This window comes from Strigops habroptila, chromosome 1 (assembly GCF_004027225.2).
Source record: "Strigops habroptila isolate Jane chromosome 1, bStrHab1.2.pri, whole genome shotgun sequence".
In the NCBI taxonomy this organism is placed as follows: Eukaryota; Metazoa; Chordata; class Aves; order Psittaciformes; family Psittacidae; genus Strigops; species Strigops habroptila.
Window position 1 is genome coordinate 21,977,485 of NC_044277.2, and position 27,681 is coordinate 22,005,165.

Here is a 27,681-nt window from a genome sequence, read left to right on the forward strand (position 1 = left end):
AAACACACTAATCATGGGGCTGAGGGGGGACAAAGCAAAACTCTGAATCCATTATAAATGAAAGATGATAATTACAAAGAAAGAACACAAACTATTGCTTTGTGTCTGGAGAATGTACTTAATATCCTTCCTCACACAGGTAGAAAGTATTTGTTCTGAGCTAGTGCCTAGAGACCTCAAGCATCAGGGGCCCTGTTGTGCTTCTAGTGATTCTGAACTAGTGATTCTAAAGAGCAGTTGTGAATGCTACGGTTATATCAATTTAATATTTAAACGTTCAGACCCATTATGGATTTGCCATCATAGTAAATAAAAAATAAGTTAGATCCAGAAGATACTATACACATATTACTAAAGGGTGTTTTGAATTTAAAGCACTTAAAGTCTAACTAAGGATCTGGAATCAGGGAAGTGAAGAGACAGATGCGTGGGCAGGACTGACAAACTCAGGATTTGCCGTTTCCACCTCGCACCCCTGCAAATAAATTAACTAGAAAAATATTACAAATTAGTGCTCAGAAATTTTGGATTTTTTTTTTTTCAATTAAATGACAAAAATTAATATCATATTTTTTCAACAGGGTCCCTGTAAGTAATTACAAATCACATATGCTCCGAAGAAGCTCAGATGCTTTGGATTCTCAATTCTCCTGTTGACATAGCATGACACAAAGTGTCTGTTGAATTGTGGGCTGCTATGATCCCTGCACATTTTCAGCATCCGTACTTTTGAAGAGATACTCTTTGTATAAATTTGGTCTAAAATTCTTGTTCAAATGTACATAATCCTGGATTTTACTTCAGTGGATGCCAATAATCATGTAATTCAAATCATACTTTGCAACTGCCCTATTACTATCATTTGACATTCTTCCTAAATCATATATTTTGCAATGCATGATGGTGAGAATTTTTCCAACAGTTCTCTGAAAAGGAGTATTTCGCCTTTGAAAAGTTCTGGAATAACAAAATAGAAAAGCATATTCAGTGTGTTTATAAATAAAATATTCATAACATCATGCAAATGCCACTAAACCAAACAGATGCACAGGCAGTCTTGAGTCAGGTAAATGACATATTAGCATGAACAATCATAAAAAACGCGTAAGGAGTAAGAAGCCTATTTAATGAAAAAACATAGAAATGTTTCCATATGTTTTATGAAGTATTCTTTACCCTTTAAATGAGCACATTCAGATTTAGTCGCTGGCTTTGTTTCAGAGAAACCCCATCTGTACACTACATCGCTTACAGGCACATCTCAGTCATGCAATAGCTATGTCACAGCTCATATATCAAATAAAAATCACATTCAAGGCCACACAACCTTATATGCCCAAAGTCTTCCATTCTATTTAAAGTAATCCTAAGAGAGCTCTTATTGCACCTCACTGCTGATGTCACATGACTTTTGTTGGGAAACAGAGTCCTACAACTGAAATATCAAACAGTTCTTAACACAGATGAGAATGATCTAAAGGACAACTCTATTTACTTAGATATTCTGGAAGGGTTTTTTTATGATTTTTTACAAAGAAACAGGTGTGGAACTAAAAGCATAAAAATAGTAGCACTGCACAACATTATGTTGTACTGTGAAAAGCAGGATAAAACACAGGCAACTCACAGTAGGCTTAAGGAATTCATCTGACACATTTAGATTCCAATGCCAGTAAAGTTGATTGCCCACATCAAGGACAGAAAGTGAAGAAGCTGTTATTTTACCTTCCCAACACCAAAGGTGTTCAGTGCCAGGACAATCTCATTTCAAACCCAATAGCAAGGACAACCAACAAGTGAAAAGGCTTCTATATGGCAGTTTATAAACCCATTAACTTTTGTAGCAAGGAAATAGTATGAACAACCATGTTAGAAATCTCTGAAATCACACAAACCCAATTTATCTCTTCCACAGAACACCTTGAGCAAGCAGAACAGTGCTGAAACATTTCTCTATCTATTTTTTTTCCTCCCTCTTATTATCAGAAAGTTTCCTTTGCCAGAGAGAAACTGTGCAAACCAGGAAAAATATCTGAGGTAGTCAGCTAAATACAAATGCCTCATAATTGAAAACCACTGAATCAACTGAAAATAACTGAAAAATCTTCAATTAAAAAGAGAGATGCATTCTTGCCACTGTCTGAAGTTACAAAATACCTCTGAATTACTGGAAATAAAGATGGTGATTCAATAGTTCTTGCTTGGTGACTTTCTAAGCTAAAGAATTTTTCCAGTAGCTTATGAAATGGCCAACTCACTATGTAAGAGTATGTTAGTTGTTTTGTTGGGGTTTTCTTATTTTAAAGATTACACTGCAGAATGACATGGCAATCATCAGGAAATTATATTACACTTACTTAACTTCAAGAAGTCACTTTCATGAGGTTTTTCCTAACAGCATTTAGTAACTTGTATCCAAAACAGTTAGTAAAGCAAAAGAAAGACAAGACAGCTTCTGTAACATGTCATAGGCAGCAAGCTTTGTAAACTTTTGGTATTGTAAGCCTGGATTCTCATAATACTGGTGAAACATTTCATTTTTCAATCACTGCTCACTACAGATAAAGCTATAAGGTTAATATGCAACAAATGAACAGAAGCCTCACATAAAGAAAACATATACACAGGATACAAATTAAATATAAACCAATAACAAAATACAAACTTCAGCTAGCACCAAAAGCTAACAAAGGTCAACTACATTAAATAGACACAGCCTGATCAAGCGGATAGTTCTGAAATCAGCTGGCTCCAGTTAGAGATCTGAGAGAAATAACATTTCAAACAGAAAATAATTTGTGAAGCATCAAGTAACAGAGAATGAAAAGTAAAAGGAGGAAGCCTTGTGATCATCCAGCCTCAGTTCTTCTAAAATACAGGCCACACAATTCCCCTTCTGTGTTAAAACAGCAGCATGAATCTATCAAAAAAACCCTGCAATCTCAGAAAGTTGTTGCAGTCATTAACAACTGTCAACATAAAAAAGCATCTTCTAGCTGGAATTTGTTTTGGCTACTGGAATTTGTTACACCTCAATTTGCTAGACAGAAAAGTTTAATTTTAAATACATGATGCAGACAACTGCCAGTAGATTTGCTTCTTACAAAGCAACTCTCACAGGCTTGCAAGTAATTTCTGTTACGAATCTCATTTCCCTCTCCAAAGTCCACATGAGCCTTAATATCAGTGGCTTTTCAAATGCCAAAATGATGATTTGACCAACATTTGGAAGTCAAGCTGCTCTTTGAGGGAAGACAAAACAACGTACAGCACTAATCTGACATAAGCAACCTTGGAGCCATTCCTCAGCATATGCTGGTTTTGTTTATATGCTCAAAAACACCAAAAGCTAAGACAAAAAGGGCAAGGAATGAAAAGATATTCCCCACTTGAATATAAAGACTTACCCAAAAGAGCGTGTGTGTGTGCATGTGTGTGCGTATTTTATATAGGTAAAAGGGAATTACAGAAATTCTAATTATTTGAACTCTTTCATTTAAACAATAATTCAATGCCTTATGAAAAGAACAAAGCATCCTGGCTCTATGGCCAGCAAGTTTTTGAGCTCCCCCTGGTAAGCTGCGTGCAAACAGGGAAGCATCTATAAGGGTACTTAGGCTCTGAATTGTGATTTTAAGTGCAACTGCACCAAGAAGTAATTTTCTAGTTGACTAGAACAAAAAAGCTCTGACTACCTCAATGAAATAGAAAATGACTTCTAAGGTCAGGGGAAAATTTAAGTGTGTTTTACAGAAATGAAGGGCATATTTCCCTTTAGATTATGAGAGGCTAGAAAGACCTCTACTGAGGTACTGAGGTCTGACTACAACTTACTAAAGAATGCATTATTAATGACAAAAAGTTTCAAAACAGCAATAAAGCAAAATCAGAGTTGGTTAAAAAAAAAGCAAGTACACTCTAGTTCATGGTGCTATTTTACCTATTGTATCTGCTCGTTTGTCACTACCACTTTGGTCTTTTCTTTTTTCTTTTCTTATATCAAGTCTTTTCAATATCCTGCCACCTCAAACAATTTCTTCTTTCTGCCATTCTTCAAAAAGTTTTCAAACTGACTCCTGCAGCATTTCTGTGATTTATCAGAAGCTTATACTTTCATAGATGAAGTGTGGACTGGAATTCCAAATAGGTATTCAGGCAAATACTGAGGCTGGCACATTAAAGCTTCAAGTTTCACTGCTCTTTGCAACAGAAACTTTTAAAGTACTATAAATGCATAGGAAATAGACGTTATCGGAATACATTCAATTATATTCAAACAACTGAGAGCAAAACACTGAAAGAACAGACTGCAAAGGAGATTAAGGAATGTGATAGATACACACAGAGAAATTGTTATTCTACACACAAATTGATTACATTACAGCAAGTAAGAATTTCGAGAGAACACTAAAGAAAATCTCATCAAAAACTAATTAATACACAGATAATCATGCCTTTTTGAAAGCCTAAAAACAAAGCCACCTGATGCAATAAGAGAGTCTTGTGTTCACCCTGGAAGGATATGTACAGTTAGATGAGTTCCAGAAAAGACTGGGCAGTATTATAGAAACATATGACAATCTTCATAACTCAGATCAGTATCAGAATATATAACAAGGAGGGAAATACACAAATCTAGTTCTCTATAAAATCATCCATTTTACTTGTACGTGTGCTTCAAGGTATTCTATTATGAAGTCTGCAGCTTCTTTTTCTGCAGCCCAATCTTCTGCAGCCCAATCTTCTCATCAAATGCTACCATAGCAAATACAGCATATGACTGAATGCTTGATAGATGAACTGCTTCATAGATAGGAAAAAAATAGGTGGCAGTGTTCGAGGCCAGGTTGAATGGGGCTTTGAACAACCTGGTCTAGTGGAAGGTGTCCCTGCCCATGGCAGGGGGGTTGCAACTAGATGATCTTGAAGGTCCCTTCCAACCCAAACCATTCTGGGTTTCTGTGAACTGTATTTCTTTATTTCATCTCACAACTATATGTGTGGACTTTACAGTGCTTACTGCAGTGCCTTAATAACTGATCACTAGCTCCTTCTGTTGATCATTTTCCCCTGCAGTTTTTAAGTTAGAACAGCTCTTCACCGGTGTCATTAAAAAAAAAACCTCCCTAAAGGTTTATATTCGAAGTCAGACAAATCATTCAAATGAAGGTAAAAAAGAAATTGGTAGGGCATGAGCTGGGAAAACTGAGAACATAACAATAGTTTGGTCCAGTACTAGTCCCTTTTTCAGCTATTTTTTCTCTGTATTTAGGGAATATTCTGTACACACAAAGGTAGTTTTTCAAGCCCTTGTGCAAATTTACAGAAGGCAAATTTTATGAATTAAAGAAGCAGTTGTTCTTTTTGCTGAATATGGTAGAGGTACTATCTTGGCGATACGCACAAATCTGCTGGCAAGCTGTGTTTCATTGATAACATATGGGATACTGCAACATACGAATGGATAGCATCATAAAAGTGATCCCACTGGGAAAGTAGCCTGGACACGAAGTACACATCAAAGCAAGTTTTATAAAAAGCTCTCTTGAAAGACAGAAGATCAAGTGCTTAGCACTTTGGTGATCACAACCACCTCATCTAAGCCCAGTGGACGGAATACAGAGTTAACTGATGAAACCAGGAGCTATGAGAGCTATAGCAAGATGCAATCACATGAGCTTTCAACAGGACCGCAAATGCTGGGATGTCAGTGCCTCAAAGCTTCACTGTAAAGCTTACAGTCAGTCTAAAAAGAATAGACAAATATCTATGAACTCCTAATGATTCTGAAGTGATCTGGTTTGTTGGCACAAGCAGTGTATTTTTAGATGCAATTTCCTATGAGCATGCCCAGAATAGTGCAGTTCACCCTTCTGAACTCTACCTTATCTTCGTTATAACACAATTTCACAGCATTTGAAAAGCTGTTGAATACATGCAGAAACTGTATGCTTTAGAAGATAAGTGGGACCCTAAAACAATCTGGAAAAAGATTAAGTATAACAGACATCTAACAGGTGTTTTACACTCTGTACCTTACAGTTCTGAACTTGCCAGTCAGTCAGACATTTACTGCCAAGACTATACCAAGCACACAGTTGTAACTACTTACAGCAGCAAATATCTATTATCAAGCACTCATTCAAAAATTGCATTTAAATCCTGGGAAGCACTGAAGATAGCACAACTGGGTTAAAAATAATAATAATCCCTATTCCCGATTCCTTGTTTTGTTAATAGACCATACCAAAAGAACGTTTTACTTTGGTACATTTTGGCTGGAAGGGAATAGAAGACTGCTCCCTTCTGGCAGGCACAGCTACCACTTGTCTCCATTCTACTGGTTAAAAATGGACTGACTTCTGATATGAAGTCACAACAGACTCATGTGATGCCCAAAGTCTCTGAAAAACATCTGTTTTATTTCTAAGTCTAGTCATCCTTTGGAAGTGTAAAAGTTTGAAACCTTCTTCTTTACCAAGCAAAAAACTGAACCAGTTTCTTACTTAAACTCCTGTTGCTGAACTCACTGCAGATGGATGGCTGACTAATTCTTCGCAGTGGAAACAAATCTGAAGGTACTCAGAAAAGAGGGTAATTCTGCATCCCCAAATTTAGTTGGGGTCTGGATTTCTTAGATGACATGCTGACATATATGTTAAAGGGGACAGAATTTAACATATTCTTTTGACAGTCAAAATATCAGAAAATACAAAGTCAGAAAGCTGAACGGATCCAGCTATCACCCAGTGGGGTACAACTACATCTGGAGGATGTTTTTTTGCTATCTAAACTGAAACTGAAAGACATCAGATAGCTTCTCAGTACAATCCATTGAGCTCACACTAAATAGGCTGATACAGAGATACCAGAGAAGGGATTTTGAGAAGACAGTAAAAAGATAAGAAAAACATTCCAGAAAATAGATGAAAATGGAAATCTCAAGGACTCCTTGACTTCCTAAAATGATAAGTTGCAACAGCTCTTTAAGTGAGCACAGAAACTTTTCTTGTTCAACTTGCAGTAAAGCATGTGACTAGTTTATTAGTATTTTTCCTTGTTATTACTTTTCTTCAGAAACTTTTAGTTAGCCATTTCAATTACTAAAATATTTAGTTTAAGATGGCTTGGCTACATCACAAATCTGAGATTACATACAGGAGAATGAAAAAAGATAGCTAAGACAAGAAAAAAGTAGTTGGCACAAAACTGCTGTATCCACCTGTGATATGTTATTCAAGCAAGGTAAAAACAAAAGATCTAACAGCAGAAGGGAACTCAAAGCTTCTGCAGAGGTGCAAGAACATACCACTAGCTTCTATGATTCTTGCATCGTGCATCTTCCTCTGAATCATCCAGTATTTGCTTTTCAGAAAAAACAGAGCCAGACAATATACTCCCACTAAGGTGGCAATTCATATGGAAGAACTTAATGTAGTTTCTTAACAAGACCAGATGCCTCAGAGCAATGAAGCTTTTCTTATTTCCAACAGCATGTGGAGAAAAACCATGTCAATATCTTAAGTTGAAAAAGTTGAAAAATTACTGCAATGTTAAAAAAAAAAAATAAAAAAAAAAATCCAAAAAAAAACCCCAAAACCCCCACCTTTGTGTCAGTCTGGACTTCAACCATATCTATAACACTACCTGAGAGCTGCATTTCATCGTAATTTCTGTATTTTCAACATAGTCACTCCGCATGCCCTGCAATAATTGAGGGGGGAAAAAGGGGTACAAAAATCCCCAGAATAAGCATCTTTAATGAGAAAAACATTTGAAGCTACACACAAGAGACAATTTTACCCTCCATACCTAACTGATCAGATCCCCTGCTGTTTATTAAAGAAAAGCAGAAAAACAGCCATATCAAAATGAGAAAGGAAAAAAATTGGAACAAAAGACCATTAAAGGAGGTTGAACATCCAGGGATCTGACACAAAAACAGTAAAAGGAGGAAAATCATGATCATGAATGAGATGCAGCAACAAAATCAGGGTATGAAGACAGAAGAAATCAGCATAAGAAGGTGCAATAACTGGATTTCTTTATCATGTTGCCCTCAAAACAAAAATAAAAGGGGGAGAGGGAAGAAGCAAAAAATAAGGATGAAAAGGGAAAGGGAAAAACAACGAAAAAGTAAAACACATATTTATGTTGATGTGTATCCATACCAGCCTTATGATATAATTATAACAGAAAAACTAAGCTCAGACTGGGGACTACACTTATTTAGATGATCTTCAGCTAAAACAAAGGTGTTTCTGGAAATACCTCTGATTACTTTCTCTGAATCGACAGCAGCCCTGGTTCCAAAGCATGTTTTGGAAGATGTTAAGCAGATGTAGGAGCTCTTATTTTGCATAAGATAAAGCCCCCCAAATTCAGGACTTGTGCTTATACATAGAATTCTGACATCTCTTTAGAATCCAAGCTTTTAATTAACATACCACATAGTGTGGTACGTATCTTTATTAATGTAAAAAAAATCTACACAATACTGCAAAGTAAGGAGTGCTTTCCTACAATAGTGCCACACTTCAAAGCAAGATCAAAGCAGTTCCATCTGCTGTGCCATATTTAATTTTCCTATAACGCTTCACACAAACAGAAGGGACATTCACTGGACACTGTTAAGTAACACCACAACAGAACACCTCCCTTTCTTCCTTTATTCCTCAGTAATTCCAAAAGCAAAATCAAAACTGCAAGATGTTCATTTAAAAGATTTCTTATATATTATTGTTTCCTGAGAATCTAGTACGTCACTAACTTTGTCTGCCTTATCGTTGCTACCTTTTTAATATTCCTATGTATTTCTACCACTGGTAGAATTTTTCTCCAAAAGAACTGCCCACCTTTAGAGACATAACACTAACAAAAAAATTCATGGTCAAAGCACCGCTCTAATCATAGGTTAGTGTTTTCCAGTAAAAATACACCTTCTGTTCTGACTATTACCTTATTAGATGTACCTTGCATTAATTTTATTGTATGAGCATGAGGTGGACTAGACATGTAGGAAAAACATTATTCTTTACTGCAAGGGTCACAATAATCATTCCTCAGTCTGCATTTGAACAGCTTAACAGCTTCATCTCCCACAATATATAGTCCTGGAGAATATCTTTTTCTTCAATATCCATGCAATTACAAAGTGGGATTTGAATCTATAATCTCTAGTTTTAAAATAATCGTAACATATGCAGCTTTTTACAAAGCCTAATTTAATATAACTCATATGGGGGCATCATACTAGCAATTGCTATTGCAGTATTTAATATTCTGGAAACTTTCTATGGCAAGAACACCATTAGCTCCTATCATCTTACCTTGTCACAAGAACCAAAATGCTCCCACAAATGGAAAGTAGTTTTCCATATTATTCACTAGAGTTCATTACATAGAAGTAATTTTACAGCATACTATATTTTGTAAACTATTTGTATTGTAGGCACTGTTATGAGTTTTCAGCAGCAGTCCAATACTTGGAATCTGCCACATGATTTCAACTTATTTCAAATTTTAGCTGATCAAGACTACACACATTACACAAACTCGCTACTGAAGATCAGCCTTCACTACTGCATGTTCACAGAGAACATGCTTCTACTGTGCTTAATAGTAAATAGCAACTACAAAAGCCTGAGAACTGAAAATTGTGAACAAAACCCTGTAATAGGCAGTTTTAACAGCTCACAACAGCTTTGTTTTCATTTTAAGATGAAACCATAAACGGAAAAGATTATACAATTAGTAGGTATAAATTATTGATCATTTCCTGTTGTATCACCTGTATGCATTTTCATTTCCCTCTCAGAATATCTCAGTATATAAACTGACCTAAGTAGGATTCTTTAATCTGAAAAAGAAAAGGAGAGATGCTGAGTTCTGAAATTTCCACAACTGTCAAACTACCAGAGTGATGGTGTCAGAAGTATTCGATGTCATACATTAGTATACTTCTTAATCAAACAACAGTGAGACTGAGTTTATATTATACATACTTATAGCACCAAAGCTCAGGTTAAATCTAGTAGGCCTGAGAATCAGAACAGGAAACACATCTCAGAGGCATCATCACTAAGTTTTAACCAGCTTCGACTCCTCAGTTATAATTTTGTTTTAGTGCTTAAAAAGGTAAAAACCAGCAGTAATATATTGGCCATGTTAGCAGCCTTCCTATATGTACGAGAAGGTTGCAATGAAGATGCAGCGAGGCTCTTCACAGTGGTGCATAGTAAGAGGATGAAAGACAATGGTCATATATTGAAACAAAAAAGGTTCTGCCTGGATAGGAGGAAAAGCTCTTTCACTGTTTGAACAGTCAAGCAGGGCTAGAGGTTGCAGAGAGGCAGGGTGGTCTTATCCTTGGAGATTTCAAAGTCTGACTGGATAAAGCTGTAAGGAAGTTGGTCTGATCCATGACTGTAGCAGAAGATGGGAATAGAGATTTCCTGCTGTCCTTGCAACTTGAATATTCTGATGACCCTATTATTTTTTGCCAGGACTGAAGAAGAAGTTTCCTTTTGCTCTTCTGAAAGGCACTGTCCAGCTAATGGTAGCATGACTGGGGTCAATCCTTCTGTTGCAGGACGTCTGCATGCACATTCTTAAAATAAAGACACCAAAAAAACCCCATGGCCTTCTCATTCACATTTTATTCTTGTATCAGCAACCACTGGTGGCTTCCTGGTTCACTCTAAATTTGACAGCAATTTCTCTGGGTCATCTCCCAAAAAAGAATCTTTCCTTCTGTTATCCAAAGCTTTCTATCATGTCTGCTCTGAGCCCTTCTCATATTTTGCAGCTCCTATCACACAGCAGATTCCTGACTTATGTTCTTCCCAATCGTCTTGTTACAACACTTAATTCCAGTAGTTAGGCTCAACATGCTCTATTGTTAGAAAAGAAGCCACCAGCTCAACCTCCCTGTAGAGTTTTTCACCTGACGCAGTACATGGCAGCTGGAACAAGGCAAAAAGGCAGCCTACCTCCCTGCTGTCCAAACACACCTTTCTTAATGCAACAAGAAATAACATAAAGCTAACAGCTGAATAAACAAAACAGGTGCTCTCAGTCACGGCTTCCATTGCTATTTTTGCAAATAAACTACAGACTCTGGAGGAAGGGCACTATTTATAGCTCTAGGTTTAGGTATCTTGGTTTTTGTAGGCCACCAACATACCCAACAAGACTTCACTGTTAATTTCAACACAGACACTGAACTGAGCTCTCCTGCAATTCTGAAACACAATTCAACTTAAGAAGCTTATATACATTTATGTACATCTATAGATCTCATGTATTCCTTTCAAAACCTATTGATTTTTTTAGCTTTTCTTTTTCTCTGTGACTCTGCTGTTAACTCTCAGTATACATGCCACTTTCACCACAACAGACGTTTAAAAGTCTCAAGTGGACTTTTAAGTACATTAGATTCTTCAGCATGATGTCACAAATCAGAATCAAGCTTGTATGAACGCTTTAAGTATGCCTACCACCATTCTTTTATCAGAATGCTGTATGTTTCAATTTCAAACCTTAATAGTATATATTAACCAGAAAAAATAAAAAGGCAATTCTAATGACTGGTTTACATGCCTTCTTCGCATGTTAGCTCCTCATTTCAGGCCACGACAGAATCATTGCTTCAGGCAGAGGATTTACTAAGAAGATACTCAACAAGCTGAACTCCAGAGATTACATATTAAAGTGATGAAATGTCCCACCTATCCCATGTTCAGTGTCAGTTCATGACTTAAGAATATCACTGACAATGTCTACATAAAGAGGAGATAAAGGATTACACACAACTATACTAAGTTCAAATAATTAAGGGACAAATTGTGCTTAGGTTGCTTATCCACAGTCTTTTTCCATCTGAAATTAGAGCTGATAATCTATCAGACTTCCAAAGAAATTTACAATGCATAAAGATAATTTTATTTACACATTGCATTCAGAATCCTACCTGAAGGTTAAGGATACATGTGGATACAATCACCCATGCAAGACAGTGAACTGTTTACGCTGTGCAAGTCTCATACAGCTGTGTCCTGCCACTCTCAAGCAATTACTTAAGAGAATACACTCTCACACTCCAATTTTAATCAGAAAGTTTAAGTGGAAATGAATGCAAAAACCGGCCACATTACGTGGAACAGAGGTTAAATGCCAATATGCAGCAAGGAAGTGATTAGAGCTTAACAACCTGCATTACCACTAGCTTCGAAATGTTGGGCTTTTGGTGGGTTTTGTGTTTTGGTGGCAGGGGAGCAGGTAAGAGGGAAAAAAAAGTAGTTTTAAAAACAGGGGTATTAGAAAGGCAAGTCACTTATTTCAGTCTTTTTCCTAAGTGGTTAAAAGAACTATGCAGCAGCTCCACAACCCTTTTTTATATGTACACCTGGGAAGAATACTGAATCCTGTTACTTTCCTCAGTGTTACCCTGATGTGGTTTAGACCAGATGTTTAAATGTTACAGTATGTACATTTTCTTCTCTTCTTCCAAGGCAAAAGCAAAATAAGAGGAATATTTGACTTCACTACACAAGAGACCTATTTAATAGTTTGGCGGTTATGTAAGTAAAGGTAGCTTGGCTAAGTCAATGTTGACGACATACAGAACGACATGATCCTAATGAGTTGGAAAATATTGGCTCTCATGAGATTCAACCAGATGCTACTGCGCTGAGAAAGCTACTGTATTATTGAATTTCATTTTTATGAGGTAAAATTTATTATTCAACCATTAAGGTATCCCACATGAAATCTTGCATAAAATAGTTTTACAGTTACTTTCTGGAAAGTAGATTTTATTTTAACTTTAAGACATCATTTACATGAGGGATTCAAATGCCTATTTGATCACCTTCAATAGAGAAATGTAAGGTCTGCAAGCAATTTTCCTAAAAATACCAGATTAATGGAACCGAACTGTCAACAAAATAATGAACTACCTGAATAGGACAAGGAAAAAGTGGTAGCAAGTTCCAGTTTTCCAGAGTAAACTAAAGCCATGTGTGACTCTGTATATGTTTTCTTGGCTGGCTGAAATGCTTAGAAACTGAGTGCTTCAGGTACCTACTAACAAATAATGAAAAAATACACAGTAAACTTATTGCATGGGATTAACTACACTCAACCTTTGTAAGATCTTAACTGGCACTATTGTTCTAAAATTTTCGTATTTTGTGCACTTATTTTTGAAAAATAAAGTATAATAATAATTGTAAAAGAATTTTATTAACATCAATGCATCCAATACATATACTTGCAAAAATGCAGAAAGCATGATGCATTTCAGATTCACATTTGTTTCCACATTTTAGTGGATGAAATGCAAAATCAAGATGCTTCAAACATGTGCAAGCATAAGAACTAACATATAATTGAACTGACATGGAACCTACTGTTGTGGTTGTATACCAAAAGGATTATAAAATAAAATCACAACACAAACATAAATTTCCCAAGAGCTCTGTGGGAGCTTTTGTTCTTTTTTTCTATTGTAGATGTAATGCATTATCAAAAAGTTCCTAATCCCTTTTTCTTCACCCATGAAACAGAGCAAGGAGTTGTTTGCAGCTGATTTATTTATCCATTTCTTATTTTGCACTTTGTCACTTTGTATTCCTATCTACTATTTTAAATTTTCTATTGCTTTTGTTCTTGCACAACTCGTATTTTAGGCAGCATGAATTTTTCTTGTACTTTTTAATGGTAAAGCCTACTCACTGAAGTAATAAGTTTCATGGTTTGTATTTATGTAAATTTTTTTATTGTCTTGGCTTCTCTGAATCTGAAAAATACCAGTTGACATTTGAAAGCATCTTTTGCTATGTAGACATTTAAAACTATGGATTACAAAAGCGCTATGGTGTCACTGCAATGAAGGGAGTTACGTGCTTTCAAAAATCTCATTAAGTCATTACCTGTATTTTTAAATTCCAAACTAGTCATAATTAAAAATCTGTTCTTAGCAGAATTAAACAGCCTCAAGCTAAGGCAGGCATAATATTTAAGCATATTTACAATAAATATCTAGTGTAAAAAACATATAAGCTTCTTGAAATACTCATATAATGAGTCCTTCACAAATTCTGAGCTCAATCATCTAGTCTCAGCACCATACTGATCTTTTTACTGTAGTTTTAAGATAACAGACCTTATTAATACATATGACAAACACAAACTTTAAGTAGTACAGGCACTTCATTCTTAAATTTTCTCAGGAACCAAACACACACAACTTCCTTTTGAGACTACAAAACTTACTTTTTCAGACAGCCTGCCCCTGGACAAGTTAATCAAAAGAGAAAGTCTCAGACTATCTGATGAAGACAGCAAGTCTAATAACCAGCAAACTATGAATTAGTCAAGGACAGTGTTTTTCTCCTAGTAGAAAAAAGTTTCTGGAGAGCAGGGGAGTAAGGTAGGTGGGGAACACAAGATTGCTAATCTTCAAGCATTTTTCACACCTGGTATTCCATTAATTTATTCCCAACAAGAATTTGTACAGGAAAGAGATTGAGTTTGTTCTGAATCCCTACACCACCTTCAGCCTAAAACAGTTCTGAGTGAAGTTTTGGAGCAAAAAACATTTCTGCTGCAGACAAAAGACAACTGTAGGACGAACCTCACACACTAGCTATAAATTCTGTTCCTATGTTTGTGGAGCTACACAGTGCAGAGCTCCCTTTTTAAACTACATCCAGAGAAAACCTTTCAGCAGTTACCCAGCAGACAGGTTCCCAAAGAGGCCTTCATATCTTGTGAGACTCTCCACAGCCTGTCAAAGGGTCAATAGTCATGTGTTCTTCTGTGATGTTCTCTCCTCTTCCTGCAACTCCTGTATCTGTATTTGTTTTCCTATTAAATTTTGGCTTTCTTAACTTTGACTGCTTTTCTACTTTAGCTCTCTCTGCATGTTTCTCCTCTTGCTTTGTCTTCCCCTGCATATCTCTTTGCTTTTTCTTTCAGCTGATCCTCTTTCTCCTTTTTCCCTTCCTTTTTTTCCCTAATTCATCTGTTCTTTCCCTATAGCATGTCTTAGCCGATATTGTAAGCATAGTTTCAGTGATGCAGTTTTAAAACTGGAGATGGCTGTGTTGGAAAAAGCATAAAACTAGGGAGAATAATTCCTGCTAAAAAAAAATTAAATAAATTAAAATCTGTGCTGAGAAGATGCGAAGGGTTGTGGTATCACTTCTGAGTTCAGGTAACACTGAATCAATGTTATGGAGGCACATCACCCACTAAAAGCACCTGGCACAAAGCAGCAATAAGGGCATAAGAAGCTTAGGAACAACTGTTTCAGCCCAATAACTCTGCTCAGTCACCACACAAAAAGTGGTAATACGGGCAGCTGAGAAACATGTAGGCTATGTAAACAAATGACAAACACATCTGAGATGAGCTATGTACAAGGAGTAAACTACTGAAGAAAAATCTGAAGTCTCAGTATATTTTCAAAATTGGCATCTGGAATGGTAATGCATAACTAGAACATTTCTCTAGGAGAGCACAGTTTGTTCACAAAGGACAAGAAAAGCATGGTAGTGTACTGCGTATGAAGGATGTATAAAATCCTGTGATCCAGACTTTAGGCAGGCAGGGTTAACGGAAATCTCTGGGCACGGCTTTTTTATATATTTTTAACAGAGATATAATAATCTAGATAAAGAAATAGCTGTTTGTCCTGCTATATTTCTAATTAGTTTGAAAGATGGCTTTTAGAAGTTTGAAAATGTAAAGATAGAAGATAATTTGGGCAACAGTACTCATGAAACCCACAGTTTCTGATATTTCTAACAGCAGAATAAAGCAATGAATTTCCAGAAAGATCCCCTGGGAAATAGGATAAGTGAAGGTGAGGAAATCTTTAATCATACTGTTAACTTTTCCTGCAAGACTGCTACAGTTTCATAGAAACAAAAATCAGAAAAAGCCAAGGAACAAAGGGAAAGAGCTATAAAAGAAAATAAAGCAAATATGTTAATACTTGGATTATTTGTACAAAGTTGATCAAAGAAACATCCACAACACAACAGGATGAAAAGCTGTTTTCTTTAAGTACTTCTGTACTACTTCTATGCATAGCTAAAAATGAGCTGTGATCAGATGGAAAACACACCATTGATGAAAAGATTTCTATTTCTGTGAGACGTTAGGTTATACAAGAAAAGCTCATCTATGCACCCACAAAAATGCTCAGAGAGACAGGAGGGGGAGCCCAAATAATACTCTGATAGGCTATGCCCAGGCCCACCACCAGAGCCTTCAGCCCATCAAAGGCTGCACAGGGGCATGCAATGGCAAGAGGGAACCCAAATCAAGGACTCCTGAGGAACATTCATCAGCTGTTGATTTATGGTGGAGAAACTAAGCTGAATATTAGTAAAAGAATACTGGTGATTAACAGATGCACCTTGTTCACTGAAAAGTTCCTTGTTGACTACTTTATCCTCATAGTTACTTCACTAAAAAAGAATGAAAAAAGGAAGCTGAAATTCCAAATTTGCTGTATAATTACAGTCAGGTTTTTTTAGAAGCTTATACACATATGTGTTACTGTTAAGGTGATACTAAGTACAAGGATGATTTTCAACAAGACGTGATACTAGTTTTACACAAAGATAGATTTATGGAATGAACAAAGCTAAGAATTAGGACTAAAAGGTAGACAGCAATCGTTTCATAGCCTTGAACTCAAAGCTACCTTCACTAGTTAATGTGGAGTACAAGTACAGAAGCATAAAATTTACCAAGTCAAGAATTAAGCCACAAACAAAAGAAGATCCAAACAAGTGTACTATACTGTTCATTTACTTTAAGTACGTAAAATATGTGTTCCAGATTTCTATTCTGCTGATACACTGCTAGCATGATTGCATCACAGTTCATTGTACTGCAGGACTGAAACATGTTAAATGAGGGAATGGGTTAGTTTGGAACTGTGCAAACCCTAGGACCATCTGAAATTATCAAATGACTGTATTTTCACATTTCTCTGAAGTGTGGATTGTAAACCTGCTACCTTCAGAAGCACCAGTACTTGAAAATAACACGACGATCTCACCCTTAGGTGACCCACACAATCCAGGAATGAAGAGAATCAGTGACTTCTGGGAAAGAAGGGAAAACTAAGCATTTAAAACAGTTATTCCAAGGGTTACACATCTAGAAATACAACAGTTCTTTTGCACCATCAAATCAAAACACAAATTTAAGTTGAAAAAAGAAGAGGACTGATAAAGGAAAATAGGACTGAGAAAAACAGGACTGATAAAGTGTTCCAGTAGTAGTCTAATCGACCATTCTGCTTCAAGTCATGACTTACTACCGCTGAGACATTCTTCTAACATATTCTCCAAGAGTGATAATGATGGAGATCCCAAAAGATCTCAATTATTCTTGTTAAGTGTTTATTCACAACAGATAAGCAATAACGGGTCTAAACAATAGTGGGTCTAAATTATTCTAGCCTGCATAGAAATATAAAGAAAAAAATGTATTATCTTCTTCTGGATGATATTTATGCTCTTGAAGACTATGGTAAGGTGGTCAAAATCCTTAATTTACTCCACAAATCCATGGGTATTTTGCAAAAGTATGACAGTAACCAAATTCATTATTTATATCATCATCACTGAGACTTCCATATCTTCAGCAGTTTCACAACAGTTCAGTAACATTTATTTATGAAACTGGATGAGAAACATCTGCAGGCCTTTAAAAAATTCAGTGTATGCTACTGATTAATAAAGCCCTTAATAATCCAGCTTCACCTCTGAATGATCTTAAGTTACAACATTGCACCATATAAGGTAGCAAGGGTGGATGTTTCAGATGGGGGAAGCATGGAAAAATTATCCTATATGGGAAAATTAAATGTATCCAGCAATTGGTGCCAAGGAGTGAAGCTTGGTGGCTTAGCTTACATCCTGGATTTTAAGCATAAGCTATAAATACCCATATACATATAAAAAACATTCTGTCTGTTAACTACTGCAAGTAAAAACATGGATTTGAAGGATATAATCATATGCGCATTCACTAGCAGTGCTCTGTACAATAATAAATACTTAACCAAAAGCATCGCATATTTACCTGAAGTTTGGAAAACCTCACTCAGTAAAGCTTCATTTATCACCACCGAACTGACGTTTCCAACAGGGTGACACCAGCTCTGATAAATAGTTTGAAGCAGAAGGGTTTGAGCTCTAGTTGCCTGAACTGTCAAGTTAGGAAGTTCAAATATGCATTCTGTTAGTGGGACATGAGCTCGCTTGGTCCTGTTTAAAATATTGAGAGAAACAAAAAGGAAAATCATTACTTTGGTGCATAAAAATAACAATTTAAAAACTCAGTCACAAAATACCAGACTACAAGCTGTTAGTTTGTTCGGTTGGAGCTGTGTCCCTGTTAAATTTCTTCTAAAAGCTAATTCTACTTACACTGAAATTCACCCTAAACTGGACTTCTGTTACATGATTTAACTTTACATCTCCCTCCAAAACATGAGAGGAAAAAAATCATATATTTTTATCTAATTATCTCCTGGGTTTATAATATTTAATAAAAGCAATTCTGAGTGCTCACACAAAAATAAGAGCTACTCATAAAATTGTGCAGTTACTAAAAACAGACAAAAAAATCTATTCAAAAACAGAATTTTCTGAATTTTTTTTATTTAAATGCTTACAGTGAATCGCTAAATTAGATACATCCAATAGATAGTGATCAAAGAAAAACACATACACACAATATCCATACAACCAAATACAAAGAGCCCCACATTCTACATTTCTCCTCATATTCCATATTTGGCTCACATAGAGCTTATTAAGTGATTCTGACAGCCTCCAATGCCTTTTTCCATATAACTGGGGAGTAGGAAGAGGTGGAAACAGCCATTGGGAAGGTAGTACAAGGTAAAGGACATTCTGTTTGGAAATGAACTCTTCTGTGAAAATACGGTCAACTGTCAACAAGGCGGCTCTACCACAACTATAGTGAAGTCAAGTAAGTTACTTTTTTTTCCTAATTTCTACACTATTACCTGGAAATAAGCAACAGGTTGATTTACTACATCCAACAAAAGCTGTAAAGGTCCTTTAATACTGTCACATTGTCAAAAGATCTCCTCCCTCAATTCCTTGTCAGTACAGCTAACTGAAAACTATTTTCTCTGGAGCAAGAGGAATTAATGTTATCACATGTTAGATACCTACAGTATAAACAAACATCCATATCTAAGATGGCTGCATAGACCCTTTTAAGGTAAAAGGAAGGAAAACAGCACGTATATACATAACAGACACATTTATTCTCGATCTGAGGATTAAATTAACTGCTTCCTGCAGGTCACTATTTCTGCCCACAAAGGGAGATTATTATCTCAGTTTCATAGATAAAACCCATGCACGAAAGCCAATTCCATTGCTCCTCACTAAAAATAAAAACCAGGGAATAAAAGAAAAACTGATTCCTATGAAAGAAGAGATTCATGAAAGTTTCTCAGAAAAAGGATGTAAATACAAATGAAGGCCAAAGAACAAACAAAAACAGATGTTGTAGACTTCTGTAATAGTAATCAGTATTCTTTAGACCAAGGTTTTTCAACCTCATAAAGCTTGGAATCAGGATTACCTGTCTGAAAAAACGCTGAGAAGAGGGGGCAAAAACTAGCAACAAGACTGTCTGAGTTGCAACTCACTTGAAGCTAATGACACAATTGTGCTGCCACCTTCAATGTCATTTGCAGAAAAACCATGAAGGAAAACCATTTCATGATTATAGGAGAGAACTCAGCCTTGTGTTTGGTACCAGCGATTACCTTCAGAAGGAAGGAAAAAAATAAAAAGAGCAGCCTACTGTTTGAGTAAAACTATCAGTCAGCCAATAACAGCCAAAAGTAAGCCATGGGCAATATCGTCTAGTGTGAGGGGGTTGGAACTAGATGATCTTAAGGTCCTTTCCAATCCAAACCATTCTATGATTCTATAATATCAAACAGAATTTTTTCCAGTATTCCTTCTTTTCAAGCCATCTATTGTAATTTTTTATTATTTATCTCATTACAGAAATGCACTCTAACATTTTTCCTTTCTGTTCTTTTCCCTTTTGTTACCCTTTCAGACAATTTACATTTTCTACTCTTCCCTCTTATTTCTGCATATTATTTTGCAGGATTAAAACTAAGTATTTCAGAAAAAAAAGTTGCTGAGTATTTCAAAAGACAGGTTCCCTGATGCAAGATGGGGAAGGAAGGAAAAAGGTAGAAAACTCTTTTCAACAAAATTCAGGATGAACATGACTCTGCAATAATTCCAACTAAATTAACACATTTGCATTAACAAATTCAAGTACTTAAGGCGAGGAGAAGGGCATCTGTGAAAAGCTAACAATATGACAGTGGAAAAGGTTTTTCTTTAAAAGTTTGACTACTCATTCAACACATATTACAGCTACTGTACTGAACTATGCTAAATTTGAAACTTAAAAGTTTCAAATAGCCCCTTAAAATAGTCCCTTATGGGTAGTAACAGTGTATGATTTTTTTTTTTCCTAACAATATGCAAATTCTACACTTATTGTACTTTAACAATCTCACAGGAGTAAAGTCGTCTGGTCCTTTTCAGGTAACTTTGGAGAAATGGGAAGTTGAAGAAAATAAATCCATTTTTATAGAAAAAAAGAAAGCAAGGCGGGGGGAAGTACTGTACCATGTGTGCAGCAAATGTTGCTTAAAGGAAATTTTAACTAGACCTGGCTAGTGATGAAAGTACATTTATAATTCAGGATTTATTATAACAGTTTTGAAACACAAATAATGCATTTAAAAGAACTTAAAATACAAGTTTGCTACCAAACTGCACCTGTTAATACAGAAAATCCATCATTAATAAGGTACTGAGCTACATTTAACCAAGTTTTATGACCCAAGAGATATATTCAAGCAATAAGTGAAAATACAAGTACAAAAAATTTTTTTTCAGTAAACCAAATCAGATCTGTGTTTCTATATTGTATCACTAAATTTGTATTAAGCATCTGAATATGACTTCATATCAAAACTCATCACCATATTAAAACAGTTATGGCACATAGCTGGAGTCTAAAACCACTATTTAAACTGCACTTTAAAATTGTAACAACAATAGAAATAATTATTTCTCAAATCTTTACACTTAAGAGTTAAGATGCAGCTCTGAACATATGTTCATTTAAGTGAACAGGTTAAAAAACTACCAATTCAAACACTCTTCTCTAGGGGAAAATAAATCCTAATGTAACTAGCAGGATAGGCTACTCATTAAAGCTGAACTTGGACAAGTTCCAGAATAAATTTAAGGAAATATGAACAAGCAAGTCTTGCTGTGTAGTGGCACAGAGTGAAAACGAATCTGTCCTAATTAAATGATTTTTAAATACACTTTGGTTGTACCCCAGTTTGCTGACAAACTGTAATACAGACTTGCTGAAATATTTGGATAAATCTAGTATACCATTAAAGAAAATAGTTTTCTTTGCTGTTTTTGAATGAAAACATGAATTGGTCCTTACTATACCCCACGCATAGGAACCAATATAACCAATCCATGTACGTTCATAGGCCTGCTATGAAATATTTTCAGTTTGTAGACTTCAGGAACAGCAACTCATTCTTTTAAAATCAACACCTCAGAGTGACTGAAAGAATATAGCGGTGAACAGCTGGGTCCAGAGGTTTATATAGAGTCCCCAACTGCAAAGCTGGAACCTGCAAAATGTTTCCAAAAATTTAATTTTTGTTATTACTCATATCCTGTACAGTAAAATACGATTAGTTCATTTTTTCCAAAATAACAAAACCAGTAACCTGCTACTAGAACCCAGCAACGGTGCCTCGGAAGAACTTGAATGTAATTTAAATGCCTAAATAACTTCAGCCAGCATTTGCACACCTTGCCTCTTAGGCAAACAAAAACATATGCTGGTTTTATATTTGACATGACCAAAGGCTTGCTCTACATACCTACAACAAATCCATATTTCTACTTAATCTGATCTTTCACATCAGCATAAAGAAAATTAAAATTTTGATCCTTTTTCTTAATATTTAAGCAATTGGGTAAGGGAAACAATGTCTAGCTACTTAACGACAAATATCAAAACTCTGAAGAGAGCCTGCAGGGAGAAAAAGAAATGGAAAGGAAGTTAACTACTACAGTCCTGGCATTTTTTTATTTTTTTTTTAAATGCAAGAATGAAGTTGCAAGTTAATAATTATCAAATAAATAATAATTAAATGTGCTTTGGAACACTTAATTCCAAAAACATCTCCAAGACTGATGTCTTCAAAACCCCTTCTGCTCTTCTATAGGCTTCACTAAAGTCTGCCTGACATCTTATGTCATGTCTCACACAGAGGAATTTTCAGCAGCTGCAGGTGGCTTTGCCTCTTACTTGTAGGAAATGCTGCTACTCATACAATTTATTACAAGGGAGAAAACAATGAACTTTAAGATTCACGAACTTTTTTCTTTTTTCAATGAATAAAAAAAAATAAAAACTTCTGTCTGAAAACTTTAAATATGGGATTAGAAGGGAACAACATGATCATTTGAAAACTGACTTCTGTATACTATTTTTTTCAATATCAATTCTGGAATTGAAATTGGCAGTGATGAAACATGATTGTAAAGTGTTAATTCATATGTGAACTTCAGTAAAAACACAGATTTCCTTGAAACAATACTGACAAAATAATGCAGGCAAAGTACAAGCTTCAATATGTTTTAGAAAATGAACAGAGATTACCCATTCTCAATTTTTGGTACAGTTTGTGTTTTAATGGAACAATAAAATTTAGCTGTATTCAGCAAAACAAATATAAATGCATTATTACAAGAACAAAAATAATTAACATAAACAAACAAATTTCTAAAAGGAAGAAACCTTACCAAAAAAAAATCCCTTTGAAAAAAAGAATGCAGGACTCTGGACATACATGTTAGGAGCTCTAAACTTGGATTGGTTTTAAAACCACTTAGTTTATTTTGTTACATCTGGACATTAAAAGTTATTAGATTAAAAATTATGATCATTACATGCATCATCATCAGATAATAATACTGGTTTGCGAAGCAACAAGGAAGTGAGAAGCAGTGACCTCAGTGGGGTGGTTATTGTAACTTTATCTGCTGTGAGACACGAAGAAAAAAATGTAGAAGACTGAAAGAAAAAACAAATGACCTGGAATGTGAGGGTAGGAAAGTCTTAATTTCCCGCAGCTTGAATCCAACCACACTAAGCATTAGATGAGTCTTTCCACCCACTGGATTGAAAGTTTAAGAAAATAAAAGGCAAGAAAGCAGCCTATCTCCACTTCGAGTTAAGTCACTGCCAATGCGCTTCAAAATACAAAGGATTTGAACCAAAAATTTACTGATACCAACAAGGGGGTGAGGTTTCAGTCTTATTTTTGGACACATGATAAACCAGGTTGGCTGCTAAAACTGTAATGCAGGAACATGTTAAACTTGCAGATGCATTAGAAAAACATATTTAGGACGTTTAGATCAAATTCAGCTTATTGGCTTTGGGAAAACTCACCAATGGGACAGATGCTAAGGATGTGAACTCCCATCAGATTGCAAGTGGAGGTCAGGCACTGATTACTCTTTCTTCCTTTGGAAAAAAAAATCCTTTCCTAACCACTAGTTAATACTTGTCTCCAGAAAGAATCATTAAAGTGATATGGACAATCTATGAAAGAATAAAATTCCCAGTTCTCTGCTCTGAAGAGATTACAATATGAGCACTCAGTCTTCTTTCTGTCCTAAATATATGTGGCTAGCTTTAGACCCATAATCAACTAACTGAATCTTGTGCAGAAAGTTATATCTTCGAAGAACTGCATCTTCAGAACTCCAGAAGGTGTGTGTGGGAGATCAGAAAACAAGGAATAACAAACTCTCCTCATGGAATGCAATTAATGCCAATTAAGGACATTTTTTATTACACTTTAAACATCTATTCTTGCTTTACTTCTGAGAGAAGGTCTGTAACTGTTTTACTTGAATCTAGGAATCTTATTGTCATTGATTATGAATATTAGTAGAAGGGATATGACATTTAGCTGCATTACGTTCAAAGAGATCCACATGCAAGGTCCATGAGAAAAATTGGTACTCATTACAGTGACCAAAGATAAAACATATTTAAAAAGACAAAACAAAAGGGAAACCACCAGAAAGACATCTGGAAAGAAGCTATGACTTCCTATAGAGAACCACTGGCTTGATGAAGGTAGTACAGAGGGAATCAAACCAGAAGCAGAGCACTTTTACATCTATTATGTTTCAGGAGAACTAGCTCTTATTCAGTAAAGCAGCAAAGCCAAAATAAATGTAATCATTATCATTTACCTCTTGGTAAATGATAGTTTCCGGAGGGGAAATCAGCTGGAACTTGGAGATGCTGTAACTAAACAGCTGCAGATGACCAAGACGACCAAAACCACTAGAGGTAAACAGGTAAAAATTGCTAGTGGCCATAAACCTCCAAACAGCAAAGACCCGTATTTACTAAAACTTTATATTTTTCTGTAAATCCAATATCATTGCTTTGGATACTGCAGTGGAATCTCATCTCAACAGCCACAGGGCTGGAACAGGGTTTGGAAAAATGCCTTCCCACAAAGCAGCCTGCTTTACCGTCCAGAGAAGCAACTCATCCTCTCCCTTTTCCTCTACTCCTTCCCCCTCCACACACACCCAGAAGCAGCAGCAACAGCTATTAAATCAATCCTCTAAATCTGCCACACAGAGCCATTTGGTTACCATTAGCAGGTGAAACAGGGAGCCAGGAGGGCCCAGAAACACACTGGTGCTCAGTGAAGAAAACTACACTGACAGTCATCTGTTGAACATGATGCCACAAAATGTGAATAGGACACAAAGGCTCCTGCCATTTGGCAAGGAGATCCACACTTAACCTGGTGTTATCAGGGGAGCAAGAGAACAGCAGCCTTGAGATGCTGAGAACAGCACCTACTACCATCATCCTTTCATGCTTTCAGAAGTAAGAGCAGCAGCTCTCAGAAGCCATCCCTTCAGTCTGGGAAGGGAAATTCATATGGTAGCTAATAATTGTTATTTACAAAATATTTTTGTAGGGTATAGGATATGATATTGTAGGATAGAATTTTGTTTAATTACTAGGAGTACAAATATGGATTTTTTATACAGATTTCTATCCAACATGATTCTATGATCTTTTTAAACTGCAGCCATTATTTTGTTTTTAAGCTACTGTCAAATTACCTTTCTTATTCCTAGCAGAATTACAAAATCTTCTAATAAATTTATTTCAGAATGCACAGGTATTTCATTTCTTAGTCCACTCCATTCTCTTCATGATTTCAAATTTCAAACTCTTTTCCTACTCCAAATTTCCAATGCGACTTTCTTCTTTACTGTTTCTTACACCACTTTGATAATTACCAGTCAAACATGTTCAAAAATTACATATACATTATTTACAAGAATACAGCCCAGGTCTTGGGCCCTATCTGTGGTGAGGACCTTTCCATTTGTCAGAGCCAGCACAGCTGACCAGATGAGCCTATCCCTGTGGAAGGAAAAACTGGAGTGTAGAGCTGTATTTTATGCAGAGGAAAAGTTGACATCCCAGAAGACAATGATTCACATGTATACACTGCACAGCAGCAGAAAGAGTATAAAGGCTGTTAAAATTATTATAGTAGGGCCTCACTAATTTGCAGCCTCAAAAGCATTTTAAAGGCTACCAGAAGCTATTTAAAGCAAAACATTAAATCCCAGTAAATGCATGCACTTTTTACTTCAAAGATTACAACTGTTGTTAAGTCTAAATCTACCATCTTAAGCACTGAATCTCGCATTGACTTTACACCATTCTTTCCTTAAAAATAATACAAAACTTTGAAGCAGATTCTATGGATATATGGGGTTTTGTGTTCAGTTTTGGTCTATTCACTACCTCTATTTCATTACTTAAAAACCCCCACAAGCCCTAGTGAGCCTTCAAGACCATCAAAATTATCATATACTCATATACTGAAGAAAAGATACTGTCAGTAAAACACATCACAAAAACATTTTCTTGCTGTAACATATGTACACAGCCAAATCCAAGATGCACGCAATATAAAAGTTAAACAAATAAATGTACTTTCAGAGCAAGAGACTAAGGCAGTGACAGCATTATAATAATTCCATTTCCATTTGCCCCTTTAAAAATACGAAAATCAGATTCTTAGTTCTGTCATTCTGCATGTATGTGCACATTTCTTGACTATCAAAGGAATATTCGAACCATGCTTACCAAATATACTTCCTTCTACTCGATTGTTCATTTTGGAATCAGTCATTAAACTCAAAGGAAAAGCTAGTTAAACATCAGCAAATCAAACTAATTAAAATTTATTATAAAATCTTGTAGGCTTTTTTTTTTTAAATACATTTTACAATGCATAAAAATTCTGATTAGTTGAAAAAAATGAATCCACAATTCCATTAGTGTGTTAGCCAACATAATCCTTTCCATTTCTTGCATCAGTATCAGAAGCACCTGCAACAAGTTATTTCCAAATCTGTTCTGATAAACAGATTTTACTCTCACAGTTCACTGTTCAAGGGCCTCATCTCACATGAGCCTAACTTCGGTTGTACTCTCATTCTTCCTTTTTTGTTCAAATTGCCCTCTAACGTTCTCATCCAAAACATATACTAAAATTATAGTTCAGAAAGTGGCAGCTGATGTCCTTTAGAAGATAAAAACCTAATGAAAATCAGACATTGCCTACCAGACATATAGGCCCAGTGGAGATCCAAAGATTAGTATGTGTTCAGTACAGTACCTGTTACTCAGTAGGTACAGCTGACAAGTTACTTAAACTTATTTTAAAAGGTGTTGCTAAAGAAATAGTGATTTTAAAAATTAATACAAAGCTATAAACAACTAGGATGAAAGTGCTTGAGCAAAAATGGTCAGGATGTTTCCCTGTACAAAAACATACCAAAAAGACAGATCCTGATCTATGAGGACTATTCCCATGGAAAAGAAAAAGCACATCTATGTCTCAGAGGGAAGAAGCATGAGGAGAATACAGAAAAAAAAAAAGACACCGGACACAGGACAGTGTGCTGCTCCTACCTAGAGATGAACACAGGTGCAGCAAAGCTTCTATAGCATTATGGACAGCTGAACAGGCGAACATGCACGTAAGCCTTTCTTTTTGGTTTATTTGCTGCTTCAAGCGAAGATAAATATAGCTTTTTAATAACATGGTGTTAGCCACCATTTATCATGGTTACCAAATTCAACTGTCACATTAACATGCTTGTATAATTTAATTCTATAAATTATGCTTGCATAATTTAAGACCATGCAGTTGCTGCTACCTCACTCCAAGTGGAAATGATGCCTACCACTTGAGAGTGAAGCTCTGCAGAGTCAAAGAGTATACGCTACAGTTTGCCCAGCAACATAACAAGGCTCCATAAGCACAATGAAGGTAACCATAAAAAGACAAACAAAAAACGACGATTCCATATAGCTTGTTCAATAAGCATACGGCTTACTCAAGAAGCCTTTAAACATACAACTTTGGTGAAGGAGGATTATTTGGTACACCAGGTGAATAGTAAA

At 35.8% G+C, this 27,681-nt stretch overlaps 1 protein-coding gene across 16 annotated transcripts in view; it reads right to left on the reverse strand.

Moving 5' to 3' along the window:
- VPS13B (vacuolar protein sorting 13 homolog B) overlaps window positions 1-27,681 on the reverse strand; it is a 444,484-nt gene that overhangs the window by 336,975 nt on the left and 79,828 nt on the right. For all 16 annotated transcript variants that reach the window (XM_030480526.1, XM_030480557.1, XM_030480551.1 and 13 more), the window contains one exon: window positions 18,112-18,296. In XM_030480526.1, coding sequence (XP_030336386.1) covers window positions 18,112-18,296 — 185 coding nt within the window. The remainder of the gene's footprint in view (window positions 1-18,111; window positions 18,297-27,681) is intronic.